This window comes from Crinia signifera, chromosome 6, assembly GCF_055691185.1.
Source record: "Crinia signifera chromosome 6, ASM5569118v1, whole genome shotgun sequence".
Classification (NCBI taxonomy): Eukaryota; Metazoa; Chordata; class Amphibia; order Anura; family Myobatrachidae; genus Crinia; species Crinia signifera.
Genome location: NC_139222.1, coordinates 65,004,635 through 65,022,670, shown reverse-complemented (window position 1 = coordinate 65,022,670; position 18,036 = coordinate 65,004,635). Strand labels below are relative to the sequence as shown.

The 18,036-nt window shown below is 47.0% G+C and overlaps 1 protein-coding gene across 4 annotated transcripts in view; it reads right to left on the bottom strand.

Annotated features, from left to right (window-relative positions):
* The window catches only part of FUOM (fucose mutarotase), an 88,811-nt gene that overhangs the window by 25,597 nt on the left and 45,178 nt on the right, over positions 1–18,036 (bottom strand). For 2 of the 4 annotated variants that reach the window (XM_083146164.1, XM_083146162.1), the window contains 2 exons: positions 13,803–13,871; positions 1,325–1,395 (listed from right to left, as the gene is read on the bottom strand). In XM_083146164.1, coding sequence (XP_083002290.1) covers positions 1,325–1,395; positions 13,803–13,871 — 140 coding nt within the window. Of the gene's footprint in view, positions 1–1,324; positions 1,396–13,802; positions 13,872–14,798; positions 14,874–14,934; positions 17,450–18,036 lie in introns of those variants that run through there. The other 2 variants (XM_083146163.1, XM_083146165.1) reach the window with 2 other exon arrangements.

Here is an 18,036-nt window from a genome sequence, read left to right as displayed (position 1 = left end):
TGCAAGAGCAATCTATGTTGTGTTCTAAATTCCATGTTTTCCAGTGAATGTGCAGGAAAACATGGCAGAATGTGGTGTATAAGAGCTGAATTCACTGTATGCAGACTGTAAGTCAGGTCCATAGTGCACAAGGCACAGTGTAGTAAAGCAATAAAATGGCAACATAAAAACAGATTTGCTACTCGTCACTGTACATTTATTATGTGACTAGACTACTTATTGTTACAATGTAAAACATTCATTTATAGGTATATTTATCAAAATTATTGTTACTACAATAATGTTAAACAAGGGTGTTTTTAACAATATTTTATTACCCCCAGAATTTAAATGTAATGTCCAAGCCCTTAAATAAGCATTTAGAATAGAACAAAATTAATACCTGAACCCAGGGACCGGTGATCTAGTGACGTCATCAGATTGTGGTGTTCCAGCTGTTACCAAGGGAGTGGTATATGGTCCCAACAGTCATTAGCCCGACGTCGGGATCCCGACTGGGCGGACTCAGACAGCGGGGCGAGCGCTACAGAGCCCCTTGCGGGCTCGGTGGCTCGCTATGCTCACCAACTATTCTATTCTTCCTCCATGGACCCCCACGAGGGAGAATAGCCGTGGCCGTCGGGGGGTAGTCGGGATCCCTACTGTCGGTAAACTGTCTGGCACCTGTTACCAATGGTGCAATAAAGTGATGCTGTAAACAGCATCTCACTTTACAGCACCGGGGGGGCTACAGTGGAGCAAAGGATTAGATGACTGCCTGCCCTTAGGGATCACTGGATATTGGTCATGGCTGCAGGGAAGTGTCAGTGTAATCAGTGGAGGGTGGGTCACATGGGAGGGGTGGGGGTAGCCAGCGGGGACATGCGTGGGGCGCAATTACCAATTATACCCTGAGAATTGTGGTAAGTGGATTTCTTACAAGCTCTGCCCCTGCATGCAATAATTGATACATCCTTGCGATGTATTCGATTATCACATTGCAGATTTGGTTGTATTTATTCTATCCACATCAGAGATGCAGACAGTGATAAAAATGGCCATTAGTGAGGTAATTCTGCTGCTTAGGAATATATCTTCAGAGAAGTTTTAATTGAGTTTACTTTTACATGCTTCTTTTTTTAAGCGAAACAGATAGAAAAAAAAAAATACTTTGCAGCATTGTCAGACTTGTGGCAGCGCCACTGATACAAAAACTAAGGTTATATTCTTACATCCTCTTGCAACTTAAAAGGTAGTATTCTACAGACGGAACAAAACATGAATAATATACATACATGGCAATTTACACACATCAATTTCCTACTACGTACAACATGGGACTCACAGGTCTTGGGACGTAGGTATCCATTGGGAAGAGCTGCAATATGGCTTCCAAAAGCCTAGGGATCCCCAAACCTATATGAAAGAAACATTACAAAGTTATAATTTACACTTCATGAAAAACCTTAAAACAACTGTAATTAAACTGCATTGCGAGCAGGTACCTGGGGGAGAATTGATTTAAATATGCAGCTGAAACCTGCCAAGAAACGACACACAAATATAGTCCCAAGTGCTGTAGTCATCATCAACGTGTTTCTGTATCTGCCTGCTAGTACATGGAAAACATACACTGGTTTCGGAAGTGCTATTATTGCTATGGGATGGGGACCCGGACAAGACAAGGGGGCGTGTCAATTTATGCAAGATGCTAGCTGCAGCAAAGTCAGGAGGGTAAGTTACTAGGTAATTAAATGCTCACTGGAATGCTGCAGCATCAGGCCCACACAGGGCTGGCAACAGAAATTTTGGGGCTCGGTACACTGATATTTCTGGGGGGCCCAATACCCCGCCCCCTTGAGCAGAACATTTTTGGTATACTACATATTGAACGTGTTTTTTAAATTGTTACAAAAGAAACATAATTAATATTCACTACCGGAGGGGATTCCAGGCAAGTACCCTCATAGGAAACGAGGCGGGTGCCTTTATCAACCATTGCTAGGTACTGCACTGCCGCAGCCATGCTTACATCCCCTGAGCTCCTCAAAACCTTTGGGCCCCTCACAAGCTTGGGGCCCGGTACAGTTGTCCCCTTTGACCCCCCTGTTGCCTGCCCTGGGCCCACATCAAAAGTCATTGTCACATCACTGCTAGGACCCAGAAGAAGCGGACGCTGCTGCCGGGAGAAAGTAGGAGACCACTATACCACAGGGACAGTTTTTCAACAGTTCATCATGTCAGACAGAAGTTATACTATACAAGTGTTAGCATATACATAGCATTTTAATGCAAGCTATAGCAGTAATCATAATGCGTTGGAGCACATCCAATAGAAGGAAACTCTTTTTCCTTCTTTTTATCCATTTCTTCCTGTATAGACTAGTACACTGCTGTCTTCCTGCATATTACACTGCATTCAAACAGTTACATATTTTTTCTTTTAAAAAACATGAATCTTAGGAGAAAAGGACTCCACACAGAAATGTATAAGGTGTGAAATCCTTCACATACACTATAAAGCAGTCACAGAGGGTTTATACATCCTCTTCCCATCTGCTCATGGCCTCTGGCAAATTGATGGCAAGAAGCTCACTAGCTGCTGTTATCATCATTGGTGGGTAGCTGGAGAAACCTTGGTGAATTCAGTCAATGAAATGGAGAATGCTTTTCAACCTATTAAATAGCAGTGATTTCAGGCAATAAATGCACATGTACATACATAACTCACTGCAAGATTAGATATACATATCAATACTATGGTGTAATTTGTGTCAAATATAATTACAATATTGAATATAGGGATGCCAATACTGAGACCAGAATCGACTGCGTCCCGGGATATCGATCCCAGGATTGGAACCTCCAATCCAGGGATTTTGGGATGAAAATGCACATGTGCATTTGACCCTTTTCTGCTGGGCAGCACAGCTCGGCTCAGGTGCCACCTGAAACCAGGTTGTGGGGCTGCACAGCCTGTTAGAGGTCACGGGTCACAGCCTGGCACCTGCATGTCCACCCCCTTAAGGACTGCAGTTTCCAGTGAAGCGTGGCGGCCGGACACCAATACCAAAGATCCTGGCATTGAAGAAAAAAAAAGGACCGGGATTGGCCTCCCTAATGGAATAAATAATCTTCTCTACAAAGTCCAGTAACTGTACCTCCTTTTAGATTTGGGACCTCCTTACGTGTGCTGCACATACTAAACCCCACCAGACAGACACAGCCACCTTTTATCCTTGATGTTTCCCCCTTTCTATATTCTGTATATTGATCTGTGTTTTATCCACAATTCATTCCTTTTTTATTATGCTGTTTGCTGTTTCAGGTTTGTAATCTGAGCATTTGAATAAACAAGATTAAATAATACAGCCTTGTGTACAAAAAGATACAGACTTACAATAAACATTACTGCTACCATTTCAGTAAATAAGATGCCAAACAGATAATTAATTCCATCCTAAACATACCCAAAAGGTACAAAATATTCAGTCTACTGTACCCAGGCCTATTTTTGTGCAGGCTCCAGCAGGAACTGTGGCCCTTATTCTAGTTCACTGTTTCTGACAAAATATTCCTCAGATGGACAAAACCATGTGCACTGCAGGTGAGGCAGGTGTTACTTGTGCAGAGATAATTAGATTTGGGTGGGGTTTTACACCTGCCTCACCTGCAGTGCACACGGTTTTGTCCATCTGAGGAATATTTTGTCAGAAACAGTGAACTAGAATAAGGGCCTCAGTTCCTGCTGGAGCCTGCACAAAAATAGCCCTGACTGTACCATTACGTGGCTTTGATGTAAAAAAACATTTAAGATACACTTTGGGGTTGATTCAGGTTGGTGTGCAAAAGCAAACTTCTTCTTTAATGGACAAAACCATGTGCACTGTAAGGGGGCTGATGTAACATGTACAGAGAGTTACATTTGGGGGAGTTATTTTGTTTCTGTGGGGTAGATGGGGTATGAAGCAGTGATAAGGGAGGAGAAGTGATAAAGTGCCTGGTAATTTATCACCGGCCAATCAGCTCCTGACTGTTAAGTTACAGTTAGGAGCTGATTGGCCAGTGATAAAGTTAAAATCACTTTATCACTTCTCCTCCCTGATCACTGCTTCATACATCTACCCCTGTATGAGGTGATCTAAAAACATGCACTGTTAATGTCCCCTGAGAATTAGATATGAGAAACACTGCTGTAGATTAGTATAAAATAGGGAAATGGTGCAGGCCTGTATGCTTACAATAGTACTATGAATTCATACCTCCCAACTTCTGTGTTGGGGAAATAGGGACACTCGCCCAAAAAGGGGGTGGGGCGTATGCAAATAAGGGTGCGGCTTATGCTAATTAGCCACAACCTCATTTTCATACGAGAATAGACGTCTATTCTATTAGATTAGGGGGTATCCCAACTGCCACCCCCCGCAGCGGGACAATGCCTGCCGCGGGTGGGACAGCGGGACAGGACCCGAAAATCGGGACTGTCCCGCTGTAATCGTGACAGTTGGGAGGTATGTGAATTACATCCATCAAGATTCAATTTATAGCCTTATCTGCACATGTAATGAAGCCTGCATCGCTACACTGTATTCTGTGCCAGTGCTCCTGTATCAGAGGTTCAACAACCAGTGGAAAACAAAATAGCTCTATATAATGGGATACACATGATATCCTGGTGGTGGGGGTGCAAGCGATCAAAAGACCAACTCCGGCATCCCGATATGGAGAATCCCAAAACTGGCTCCTTAAGGGTAATGACCAGTTGCGGCTCCTGCTATAGGGCTGCAGAACTGCAGCCCCTCCAGTTAAAATCACAACACCAGAGACACAGACAGCTGCTACTGCTCATCATACACAGAGCTGGAAACTCCTCCCCTTCTTTGGCTGCAGGTACATAGAATGATGACAGCAATAGTTTCCAACAGGAAGCCATTCTGTGCAAATCGGCAGAGCTACATTGCTTCTATGGGCTGCTGTCTGTGTAGCCCAGAAGCAATTCTCTGCAGTGAGCATGCCCAGACTTCAGTGAGTCACTCAGTGTGATGCAGCAAAAGGAAGGTATAGATTGCACCAGAGAGGTGCATGAAAAAGGGATTTTTGTAAGAACTTACCGTTCGAATCCCTTTCTCTGATATGGTCCTGGTGACACAGCTTCACATTGGGATGTAGGAGGGTCCGCAGGAGCCAGGCACCTATCCTAAAGCTTTTGGAGGGTAGGCTCCTCCCCTACTGCATCCCAGACTCCTCAGTTCAATCTTTCAAAGCCACTGGAATACATTAACTCAGTACAACGCCTGCACATATTGGCCCTTATTCTGATCTCGGCGGTACGGCCCGCGTGCGGCCGTACCGCCGATGTTTTCACTCTGCACATGCGCAGAGGTCACTCTGCGCATGTGCAGGGGAAATCGCCGCACAAAAAATGTATACGCCGCAAAGGGGGCGTATAGGGGCGTGAGGGGCTTAATAGCCTCATTACCCTATGCATACGCCCAGCGTTTCATGGGCGTTCCCATGCAAACGCGGGGCGTATGCATGGTAATGAGGCTATGACGCCAGTGATGGGGGCGGAAAGCTGACATCGCCGGATGTCAGCTCTCCGCCCCCATACAAGCTTTCACACGGACGATTGTCCGTGTGGTCTAAGCTTGCGGGAGCTGGTGGAGCGTGCGGCCCTGCCTTCGATGGTCGCCGACCATCGAATGCAGGGGGCAGCTCCCACCATGGTGGAGGCGTACGCCCCACCATTTTCATGCGGATCGCCAGCCGTCCGCGTACGGACGGCCGTGGCGATCCGTATTGTAGGCGGGGATTGGTTTGTGCGGCCGGAGCAACGTATGCGGCTCCGGCCGCACAGATTAGAATAAGGGCCATTATATGCACATTTTTAAATTTAACTTTTTCAACCAATTATAACATGAAGCATCATGAACACTGGCATACTTACTGAGCGTAAGGGAGGGATCGCTGTGTCACCAGGACCATATCAGAGAAAGGGATTCGAACGGTAAGTTCTTACAAAAATCCCTTTTTCTCTTTCAATGGTCCTGGTGACACAGCTTCACATTGGGACGTTCCAGAGCCAGTCCTTTTGGGTGGGTACGCTCAGGTCTGCAGTTCTCATCACTGCTCGCCCGAATGATGCGTCCACCGACGCGAACTCATGGAACCTATCGGATTTAGCAAAAGTATGAACAGAAGACCAAGTGGCAGCCCTGCAAACCTGCTCAGCTGTTGCCCCATGTGGAACCGCCCAAGAGGTGGTGACTGATCTGGTGGTATGCGCATTAATCCTGGCTGGCACAGGCCTACCAACTTTAGTATATGCAAACTCTATAATAGAGCGCAACCACCTAGCAACGGTCTGCTTACAAGCAGGCCAACCATTATTATGTACATCATACAAAACAAGCAAAGTATCAGTCTTTCTGACACTTTCAACTCTGTCCACATAAATGCGCAAGGCGTGCACAACATCCAAATTCCTCAATTTGTCCCTTTTCCTTGAACCCTCTGGGGGTTGAAACAGGCAGAACTAACTCCTGATTTAGATGAAAAGCAGAGACTACTTTTGGTAAAAATTGGGGTACTGTCCGAAGGACAGCCCTATCATCATGAAATATAAGGAAGGGAGCCTTGCAGGACAAGGCTCCCAACTCCGATACTCTTTTTGCAGACGCCACTGCCAACAAAAATACCAGTTTCCATGTAAGGAATCTAAGGTCAGCCGACCGTAATGTTCAAAAGGTGCCTTTTGAAGGCACTCCAGAACCAGAGATAAATCCCATGGTGCTACTGGTTGCTTGTAGGGAGGTTTCAATCGAGACACCCCCTGCAGGAAGTTCAGTACTTCCGTTAACAATGCAATCCTTCTTTGGAAGTAAATTGACAAGGCCGAGATCTGTACTTTGAGTGACTGAAGGCTTAACCCGGAGGAAAAGCCAACCTGCAAAACCTCCAACAATTTTGCCAATTTAAAGCGTGATGTGTATGACTTCTGTCTTTCACACCATCGAATATAGGTCTTCCAGACCCTATAATAATTTGCAGAAGACACTGACTTTATGGCTTTAATCATTGTGTTAATCACTGCCTCTGAGAATCCTTTATTCCTCAAAATGGCGGTTTCAACAACCAGGCCGTCAAAATTAATCGAGCTGAATCCAGATGGTTGGACGGTCCTTGTTTTAGAAGGTCTGACCTCAGAGGTAGACGCCACGAGTCCCCAGACAATCTCTGAAGCCTCGAGTACCAGGACCTCCTTGGCCAATCTGGGGCCACTAAATTCACTGGAATTGCCTGGGCCTGTATCCTTTTCAACACTCTCGCCAGCATTGGGACTAGCGGAAAAACATAAAGAAGATTCCCCACCCAGGGGATAGTCATGGCATCCACTGCTTCTGCCAGTGGGTCCCTCGTCCTGGCATAAAACCTGGGCACCTGATGGTTGAATCTGGATGCCATCAGGTCCACATCCGGGGTTCCCCACTTCAAGGTAATTTGATGAAATATCTGAGGATTTAGGCTCCATTCCCCATCCTTCAGCTCCTCCCTGCTCAGAAAGTCTGCCTCTATATTCTCCTGGTATGAATATAGCTGATAAGGCTGGAACATTCTGTTCCGCCCACAAGAGGATTCTGGACACCTCCCACATGGCCAGTTTGCTGCGTGTGCCTCCCTGGTGATTCAGATACGCCACAACTGTGGCGTTGTCGGTCTGAATCCTTAAAGGGAGCCTCTGTAATCTGTCTCCCGCTAGAGAAATCACTTTCCACACAGCTCTCAGTTCCAAGATGTTGATCGGTAAGGCAGATTCCTCTGGAGTCCACAAGCCCTGCAGACACAGGTCCAAGACTACTGCCCCCCCAGCCCCTGAGACTGGCGTTGGTAGTGACTACCAGCCAGCTCCAGGACTGCAGTGACCGACCCCACTGAAGGGAGTCCACGTCTGTCCACCATTTCAGGGAGGCTCGAGTTTCCGAAGACAGCACTATCTGTTCAGATTTCATGGTCTGTGTGTTTCCTGACCAAGCCGTCAAAATGTTCCACTGGAACACCCGAGAGTGGAACCTGGCAAACTGCCGCGTCTCGAAAGACGCCACCATCTTCCCCAGCAGCTTGAGGCACCTCCATACTGATGTGCTCCGAGAGCTGAGAATCTCCTGGACTAAGGCAACCGGATCCCTGGCGTTTGTCTCCGGTAAAAATACCCGATGTAGATGGGTAACCAGAATGACCCCCAAGAATTGGAGTCTCTGTGACGGCACCAACTGAGACTTTTGTAAGTTTAAAAGCCAGCCGTGAGCCTGCAAAAAACACGATGGCTTCTGCCAAGTGACTCTTCAACATGTCTGCTGACTCCGCTCTGAACAGCAGGTCGTCCAAATATGGGATCACCGTGATTCCCCTCAGTCGAAGCACAGCCGCCATTACAGACATTATCTTGGTGAATACCCTTGGCGCTGTGGCCAGGCCGAAGGGCAACGCCTGGAATTGCAAGTGCATGGTCTCCTATCTCAAACCTCAATAGAGCCTGATGTCCTGGGTGAACAGGAACATGAAGGTACGCGTCCTGGACATCCATGGACGCCAAAAATTCTCCCTGGTCCAGGCTTAACCGCACTGACCATAGAGACTCCATTTTTAAATGGTCTACCCACAAATGGATAATTAACGACTTTAAATTGAGAATCGGTCTGAAAGACCCGTCTGGTTTGGACACCAGAAACAGAGTGGAATGAAAGCCTTTTTTCCCACTACGCTCTGGGGACCGGGATCACCACACCCTTCTCTAAAAGAGAATGAGCCGCTCCCAAGGGAGCTGTACGGAGCCGAGCCTCCTTTGGTATTGGCGTGGGAATGAATCTTCTTGGAAGAAGACCTTTGAAGGGAATTCTGTAACCCTGGGTTATAATTTCTAACACCCAAGAATCCCGGTCTAACAATGCCCATGCGTCTTTGAACAGTGTCAGATGTCCCCCCATCTTGACCACCGCCGGGCAAAACCCTTGGCAGTCATGCAGAGGGTTTGTCCTCTCCTTTTGTGTTTGGTTTCTTATGAAAGGAACCAAATTTAGACTTTTGGGCCTTGCCCCTGGAGGACTGAAACCTTTCCCCTGAAGGGCTGCCCTCGAAAGGACGCACCTCCTCTAGGGGAGGGCCGCAAGGCCGGCCTGAAAGCAGAAAACCTTGATGTCTGCTTGGCTGTAGGGACTGGTAGGAAAGTACTTTTGCCACCTGTGGCCTGCTTAATAATCTCTTCCAGTTCAGAAGCAAATAACAGCTTTCCTTTAAAAGCTAATGCCTCTAAGGCTTTCTTAGACACATTACCTGCCTCCCAAGCCTTAAGCCAGAGCACTCTCCTGGCATTTACAGACACTGTGAAAACTCTGGCAGCCATTTTGAGAGCTTCCTCTCAGACTCCAATACATGCTCTGCAGCCGCTTTTAAGCTTCTCTGCAAGCAATAACACACAAGGGTCAGCGTGTAAAATAGTGCACAAATTTCTGGCCCACACGATCATGGCCTTAGAGACCCAGGCTGAAGCAATCAGAGGGCGTAGGGTGTATCCCACCCCTTCAAATATTGCCTTGAGGTTACCCTCCAGCTTTTTGTCTACGGGGTCCTTAAACGCTGCTACCCCTTGTACTGGTAGCACAGTGGCTCCACCTGTGGCTCTGATACACGTGCCACAGAAGCATCTACCACTGGGACTTTTTTCCAGAGGTCAGCATGCGCCTCAGGCATGGGGTACAGGCTTAGAAATCTTTTAGGTATCTGAAGCCTTTTATCAGGGGTTTTCCAGGCCCCTTTGCAGGGAGATATCAGTTTCTTTACGCTGTCTCATAAAAACAACCTTTGCAGGAGTTTATCCTTCACAGACAAATTTAATGCCTGTTTAACAGCAGTAATAAAATCCTCTACCCCTGAGGCTGAGGACTCTTCAGAAACATCACCCTGATTGGTATGTCTGTGTACTCTCCTTCCTCATCAGCAGCTAATAATGGCACTGAATAAGACCTTTTAGGGGTCCCCACAGAATAACCATAAAAATTGTCCAACAAGTAATTTAAACTTGCTGATTCCCATAGCAGTATCCTGCATGACCTGTAATAAGTCAGGATCTGTCTTGGGTCCGAGGCAAAGAGCTAGAGGACTGCTGAGAGAATGGTAATGGTCTAGGGAAGTTACCAGCCATCACTCTGCCTGTCCAGTAATGCACCAAAGCATTTTCAGACCTGCCCAGGGCTTAGCCCACGCAAGCTCCGATGCACTACCCTCTGGGGTTCACTCCCCATGGGTTTCACAGCAGCGCAATAAATACATAAGCCCCCCTTATCTGCTCAGGGACAAATCTCAGTGTACAACCACTGCAAGCGCTCAATGCATTTAAGGCTCCCTCCCCCAAAACCACAGACTGTTGCTCAGACATGATGTTCTCAATTAACACAGTCACAGCATTAAATGTACAGACATTATATACAGAACCAATATACTCAGTTCACTTAGCTTTCTGTAGTCTTCAGAATGGGGAAAGCGATGCCCAGGAAATCCAATCACTCTGTCAGGATCTGTAAGCCAGCTCAGCTCCGCTGCAAACGTTCTGAATGGCGCCAAAACAGAGTGAGGGAAGGGACCAAGTCCCTGCTGCTGCGGGGTCTGTGACTTTTGGCGCCAACTACCCCCAGACAGCCGCTCCCATTGTAGGATCTCCTAGTTCCAGTATCTCCCCCTCAGCTGGGGACCACTCGGAACATGCCTGTAACAACACTGCTGTCCTCTCATATCAGGAGCTCAGTGTGTAAGCTCCGCATAAAATGGCCGCCGCCATCACGAAGCGCCTGTCCCCCATGATCCCCACCTAGCGTGAAGCCGGTTTCAGAGCGCTCCGGAGCCCAGGCAGCTTCTTAAAAGAAGCTGTAAGCGCTGCACAGGGAGGCCAGACAGCGTCTCCCTTGTGCACAGTGAGCTGACAGGACGCGCTTCTGTCAGCTCCTGCTGCGCTAGCAGTGTGAGGATTCACTAATGAGAATCCTCACACTAGCTAGTGTAAAAGTTACCTAGTGTGTAGCTACCTAGCTAGTGTAAAAGTTAATAAAATAATAAAAACCCTAACTAACTCTACTCCTTCGGCTGCTCCTGCAGCCCTTTAGAATAGCACCCACTCCAGTGGGCACCTAACACGAACTAAGGAGTCTGGGATGCAGTAGGGGAGGAGCCTACCCTCCAAAAGCTTTAGGATAGGTGCCTGGCTCCTGCGGACCCTCCTACATCCCAATGTGAAGCTGTGTCACCAGGACCATTGAAAGAGAAAGTTTATTTTATTTTAATAAAATTTTGTGTAGATCTTTATTAAAAGTATCATATTGTGTACTTTAATCATACTTGCCTACTTTTAAAAACTAGTTTCAGGGAGATTCCGGGTGCTAGTAAAATGTGCCATGCTCCCTGCCAAAGCTGTCTGGCACCAACCATTTACTGACACACAGGGGTGTGTTCTGCAATGGCAGACTTCACAACTTTTGTGTGCTTGAAATTGCAAGATGGGGCAGAGAGCTACAAGCCATGTGGGTGTGGCCTGGGAGAGGGCATGGACTAGTATAGTGACCCCTATTTCTGTCATTCCATTTCCTAGCAGCTGGGCAGGCCCTGGCTCCCTGACTGCACTCCCTCTGTCCCTGCACCGTATACAAAGCACCATATTACATTATACACAGACCCCGATATTACATGATACACACAGACCACCCCATATTACATGACCCACAGACTACCCCATATTACATGACACACAGCATGACACACAGACCACCCCATATTACATGACACACAGACCACCCCATATTACATGACACACAGACCACCCCATACTATAAGATACACAGCCCCCATACTATAAGATACACAGACCACCCTATATTACACGATACACAGCCCCCCATATTACATGATACACACATAGACCACCCCATATTACATGATACACAGCCCCCATACTACATGACACACAGACCACCCCATATTACATGATACACAGCCCCCATACTATATGATACACAGACCACCCCATATTACATTCTAAACAGAACACCTCCCCACCCCACCCCACACACACACACACAAGTAAAGTACACGTCACATTCCCCTCCTCATATTACAGCCCCCAGTACACCACAGCACTAACCTTTTCCCTATTCCTGGGAGGTGCAGGGAGGACTCGGAGGGAACTGGCAGAGTGTGATGGATGGGCGGAGACAGCATCAGAGCAGCCGGTAACAGGAGCAGGAGAGCAGGGCTGATACACGGAGCCCACTGTGTTTGTGTGGTGGGCGGGGCCAGCATCAGGGAAGCCCTGGCTGACATCTCTCCTGCTCCTCCTGCTGCACGGACTGCCTCTTAGTGCACACAGCATGTGGCGCGTGCAGAGTCGAGACCCTCCTCTCTGGCGTGCGCATGCGCAGTAAAGATGTTAATAGAAGCCCACAAAAAAAATCGAGAGGTGCGGACAGGTTTGCGGGGGAGCGGGAGGCTCATGCAATAAGCGGGAGCCTCCCACTGAAAGCGGGAGGGTAGGCAAGTATGACTTTAATTAATATTAAAGTGATTAACAGTGTGTATTTTGCTCTGTACCTGTGTATGTGTGAATATGAGTACATCATGTATTTACAGTAAATGCACACAAACACTAGTACAGCGCAAATCAAACTAATAACCTGAAAATAATTTATGACTGTTTGCAACAAGCAGTACCCAGGAAATTACAGCCCCCTTAAGTCTAAAGGCAGGAGCCGCCACACTGGTCCTGACCCTCTTCCCCTAGCCCCTTAAACCTAACTATCCTTGCTTGCAGGCTACCTCTAACCCTCCCTTTCACAGGCTGACCCTTACCCTCTCCACTTGTGCTTACACCTACCCCTGTACCCTGCCGCCTAGCACCCCCCCCCCCCCACCCCCCCTTCTAAATGCCTAAACATCCCTCCCCGGGAGGCTCACATACAATTTGGCACTTGATGTGCCATTTTTTACATGTGATAAATCACTGCCTGCCCGCTGCCGGAGGTTGGATGTCATCGTATGGGACCATGCATCGGATCGGAGGTCACACACACACATGCGATTTTGGGGCGATATCACCTGATTTATAGGCCCAAGTGCAGTGGAATGCAGCTAGCTAGGTAGCCGGGGAGAACAACAGTCAGGTCCAACAGGTTAGTGACAGCCCACGGCCGAGCATACAGAAAAGATCTGGCAGAAGGGGTCCACTCACAGGACAAGTGGGGTACAGAGCCAGGGCGATGATCAGTGGGCTGGGTCCAGCTTAGTGGTGGCAGCTAGTTGTGAAGAGGCATCACTTTGGTCAGTGACCCCCGGGGTGCTAAACTGCTCACCGGATGCACTCTACTTCCTGTCACTGGGGAGGAACCGGCACTTTGTCACCCCTCTCACTTTTTGGTGTGTGCCCTCAGGTTTGATCAGCCCCCGAACCCCCCCAGTAATGCCACTAACTTTCTGCATGGCAGAGCCCGGATCAACCTGTGTCCACAGGATGTTCACATCAAAATAAACAGAATCATTTGAGAATAGTAAATAAAATTGATTGGGTCGAGAATTAGCTTGAAAAGTGTCCGAACCACATGTGTTTGACATCCAATCTGATCAATGATCTTCGGATCGGAGTCAGGGTACCGGCCCTGCTGCACAGACAACCTCCAACCCGGACAGCCTCCCGGCAGCGTGGAATGGGATTGCATACGATATATCGTATGTAAAAGGGGCATCACATGCATAGTGTATCAGGGCCAATAGAATCCTACAATACTCACCATCTGCTCGAATAAGCTCTGGTCCACAGCGGCTTATGGAGGACACGGGAAAATTAGCATCAGCTAGAACTGGGGATAAAAGATCAGAAAAGTGGTATTAAGCGATACACTCTTTTACACCTTAATTAAATGGGGGATACATACGTATGACCTGCGGTGGGGATGCCAACTCAGGATTCCCTTCTTTGGGATGTCAGATAGGGGTCAGGTAAGTACAATTATCCTCCCTCTGACTTACACTCACTCCATCAGTGCTTTAAAGCAGTAATGCGACCATAACATCAACTGTGCTACTTCATGCATGTGCCCATTTTAAACAGTGATTTAACAAATGCAGCAGGCAAACAACTTGTTCCAAATGCTAGATATTAGCCAATAACGGGTCCCAAAAAAAACAAGTATTCATCAAATTATTGTTCAAAGGCTGCATCCAAGTATTGGTTAGTAAATCTTCCTCCGTAGCGTTATATTTATTAATGCAAACTGGATGGGGCTTTATACAACAGACAAACCTAAAATATCTCTATGTCGGAGAAGAAGTTACCACAAGTTAAAAAACACAAACACTACAATAAAGACACAAAGGGAAATAAGAGAGGGTGTGTGTGGATCGTTAGATCGGCAGTCCAAAGGTTGACCACTGCTGGTCAATAGTATGACACATGGAGAAAAAATCATGAAAAAACGCATTGTTGACTTTTTCGTGTCGACCGTTTTCATGTGTCATACTATTGACTGTCGATGAATAGTGGTTGACCTAATGACTGCATACCAACAAGAGATAGGTGAAGCAATTATAATAATCATGTCTATAAAGCGTTAACATGTTTTTTAGAATTGGTTTTGAAAATGCAATAGTACTTTATTATATTTATAGAGCTCTGTAGTAATGTTACAGCTGTCATATTTCATCCTCCATCAACCTCAATCTATACTATTTTAAAAGAAAACAGTGGTCCATAATTATTTATAGATAAATGTGAGCAGTCCTGTAACCTGTCCTGTGGAAGCATGCCATAGTAAAGTTGTAGTCATTCGGCGCCCCCTGCTGGGGAGAGTTGGATCTGCATGCAGAACAATTACAGGGCTGATTTATACACCGGTAAACACACGCACAGATTTTCACACTCACCGATCTCGTCACCATGTCCCATCCGGGCCAGAGCGTACAGCAGCTCTGGAGACAGCACGGACGGTATACCCTTTAGTACAACCATGTTTTAAGAATATAAATTGCCCAAACTAGGGATGGCCGCCACAAACCCGGAAGACTTTCACTGCCGATCCCATCATGACTTGCGCGCACTGACGCACTTTTTTCATTGTCCAATAGTAATACTGTGTGGAATTGAATACAGTATATAGGTGTATTCTGTTAATATCTGGGGGCTTTTCCCTAACACTATTATAGCTTCTGTGCCCATTGGCAACTATCAAAATTTGTTCTTATATAACATGTTTTGTAGATTTTTGTTACTGAATAATCATATCTAAAATACTTTTATGGCTATGTCAGGGTTTTTCTTGATACTCATTGTGCAGCATAATGTTTGATGCCAGGATAAAGTGCAAAATTACTTTAATCTGTAATTACAATAATGAGGGGAAAATTTACTGAGATGGGAGTTCAATGTCAGATGGGATGTTGCTATGGGCAACCAATCAGATACTATTTATTATATTTTAGAATGTGCTAAATAAAGAAGTAGATTTTGATTGGTTGCCCATCGCAACATCCCATGTGAAATACAAATCCCATCTTAGTAAATTTCCCCCTGATTTTATTATTTCATAGGGCAAAAAAAACAAAACAGTTATTTTGGATACTCCTCTTATAGCTTTAAAGGGGGTCCTAGCTTCTAACATTATTCTTTCCAGGAGGGACAAAATGTTGTTGTTGGAAAAATGCTTTTGGACTTCCTTCCTATGGTAGTTTATGATTGCTGTCACCTGTTTCAACAAAGGTTGAGGGAGCGAAAGATTGGGATAAAAGACCAGACCAGAAAATATCTAGAAGAAGCCCTAATATAGAAGCGGACCCTGTTGAGGGGGGTGTGGATCGTATTGTCGACCCGACTTAGATCTACAGTCATTAGGTCAACACCGTTGGGTCACTATTTTATTCTCCCACCACGCCCAAGTGCATGGTAGGGCATGAAATACCGCCTGTCAGCACATGTCGGCTCAAAAAAACAGTGAAAATACCCATTACACCCTCGCGACCTGTCGACCTAACCCATGTCGCATTTGTCGACCTAAAACCATGTCGACCTTCATCCAAATCGACCTAGAACCCTGTTGACCTTGTTGCCTGTCGACCTAAGTCGATTCAACAATACGACCATATCCCGTTGAGGGTATGGTCTGTGGAAGGAGTCGCGATTCTTCCTCATAAGGCCTGATTCCAAGTAGGAGGAAGTTGCAGCCTTCCTCTATTGCTGCATTTGCATCTGTGACTTTATTCTGAATGCCGCTGGCATACATCAGAATATATCAGGACTGAGCTTGCCTCTTTCTTTCTATTATCGTGCCACTATAACACTTTCTGCTTTGCCTCATTAACGAGGTAAAGCAGGAAGGTAGATGAACAAAATGTATGAACATCTTGTCTGCCGAAGCAGGGAATCGCAAACTCCCCCCTCTGGCGATGTTCCCTCCTGGAGACAGCGCATCAGTTAACACTCTCCAGCGCAGTTCAGAGCCAGTAGCAGGGACAGCCCTGTACCTGCTGTGGGCACAGGGCTACGCCACCTGCAGCTGTCAAAGTCGATAGCTGCAGGGGGTGGAATGGTCAGCGCTGCTGACCATTCACACATTAGGTAGGAGGCAGGCGTCCAATATAAAATAATGTCCCTACAATAAGCCGCCTCCCCCGCACTACTGCCCGTTAAACATCCGCATCACGGGTGTCATAGATCAGGGGAAGCGATATCCCCTGCCATAACGCACAGGGATAGCGCATATTCCCCTGATCGCCGGATTATAAATCTACCCCTCAGTGTCTACAGGCACTAAGGGATCTATTTACTAAGCCTTGAATTGAGATAAAGTGGCCCGAGATAAATTACCTGCCAAACAGCTCCTAACTGTCATGTTGCGGGCTGTCTTTAAAAAAAATTACAATTAGGAACAGATCATCTGTCACAGTATGGCCTCCGATGTGAATGATTCAGCTATGTAACCATTCTCATCCCGTGACACTCCAATAACACACACATACTTCATTACATCTGCAAATTATTAACCAACCCCCTGGAAACTTCCAGGAACGTACAATACATGGAAGTGTACCCTAAAACCACTGATGCCAACATAAATCCAACAAAAACACAATACCAGCAAAGATAGATGGAGAAAGGGACGGAGCTAAGAGACAAATGATGTGAAAGACTGTGGGAAGTGAGACAGAGAGTAAAGTGACAGACAGGCAGAAGAAAGACAGACAGAGAAAAAGAAGGAAGGAAGAGACAGACAGAGGGAAGTGACAGAGGGAGGAGAGACAGAAGGAAAGACACAGACAGAAGAAAGATATGGACAAAAGAGACAGAGCCATGCTGGGCCATATCACTCAGGCAGTGCTGGGAATGGGGTAAGGGCACCTTGAAGTTCTGCATGCAGCGGTACTGCTAGCTGATGGTGGCACAGTTGACCCTGCAGTATCCCCAATCTGTGCATGAGTTTGAAGAAACTCAGGGAGCCCGAGGTGTGCTCCCACCACCACCAGTGACGTGACTAAACGCGTGCACAGGGGGCAGCCGTACGAACGTGTGGCCCTCTCCCAAAGGAGAAAGGCCCCATGGTTCCCCTGACCCCCCTCAACCATAAGGCCGAGGAAGGGAAAAAAGGGATCGTTGGGTCCTCTTCGCCGAAGCTCAGAGGAACCCGCGTTTCCTCCACCCCCGGAAGGGTTTCGGACGGTGGGTCCTCCGCACCCGAAGGTTTGGAGGGACCCGCTTAGGCTTCCCTCCGCCTTGCGGCTCGGGGTTGCCCTCGAGGGAACCGGGACTCTCCCCAAAAGGTGAAGAGTCCCAGTCACGTTTGGGGAACGGAAGGCCCGTTAGGGACAGCCGCACTACCCAAATGAAAAAACGTGACAAACTAACGAAAAACGTGAAGTGCAAAACGTGCAAATCATAAAAAGAAAAGAATAAGGCCCTAGCCAGAAGGCCGGGGGGGGGTGTGAAAAATTGTCCTACCCCATCCAAAAGGACAGGGTAAGGACGTGAAGCGCTAA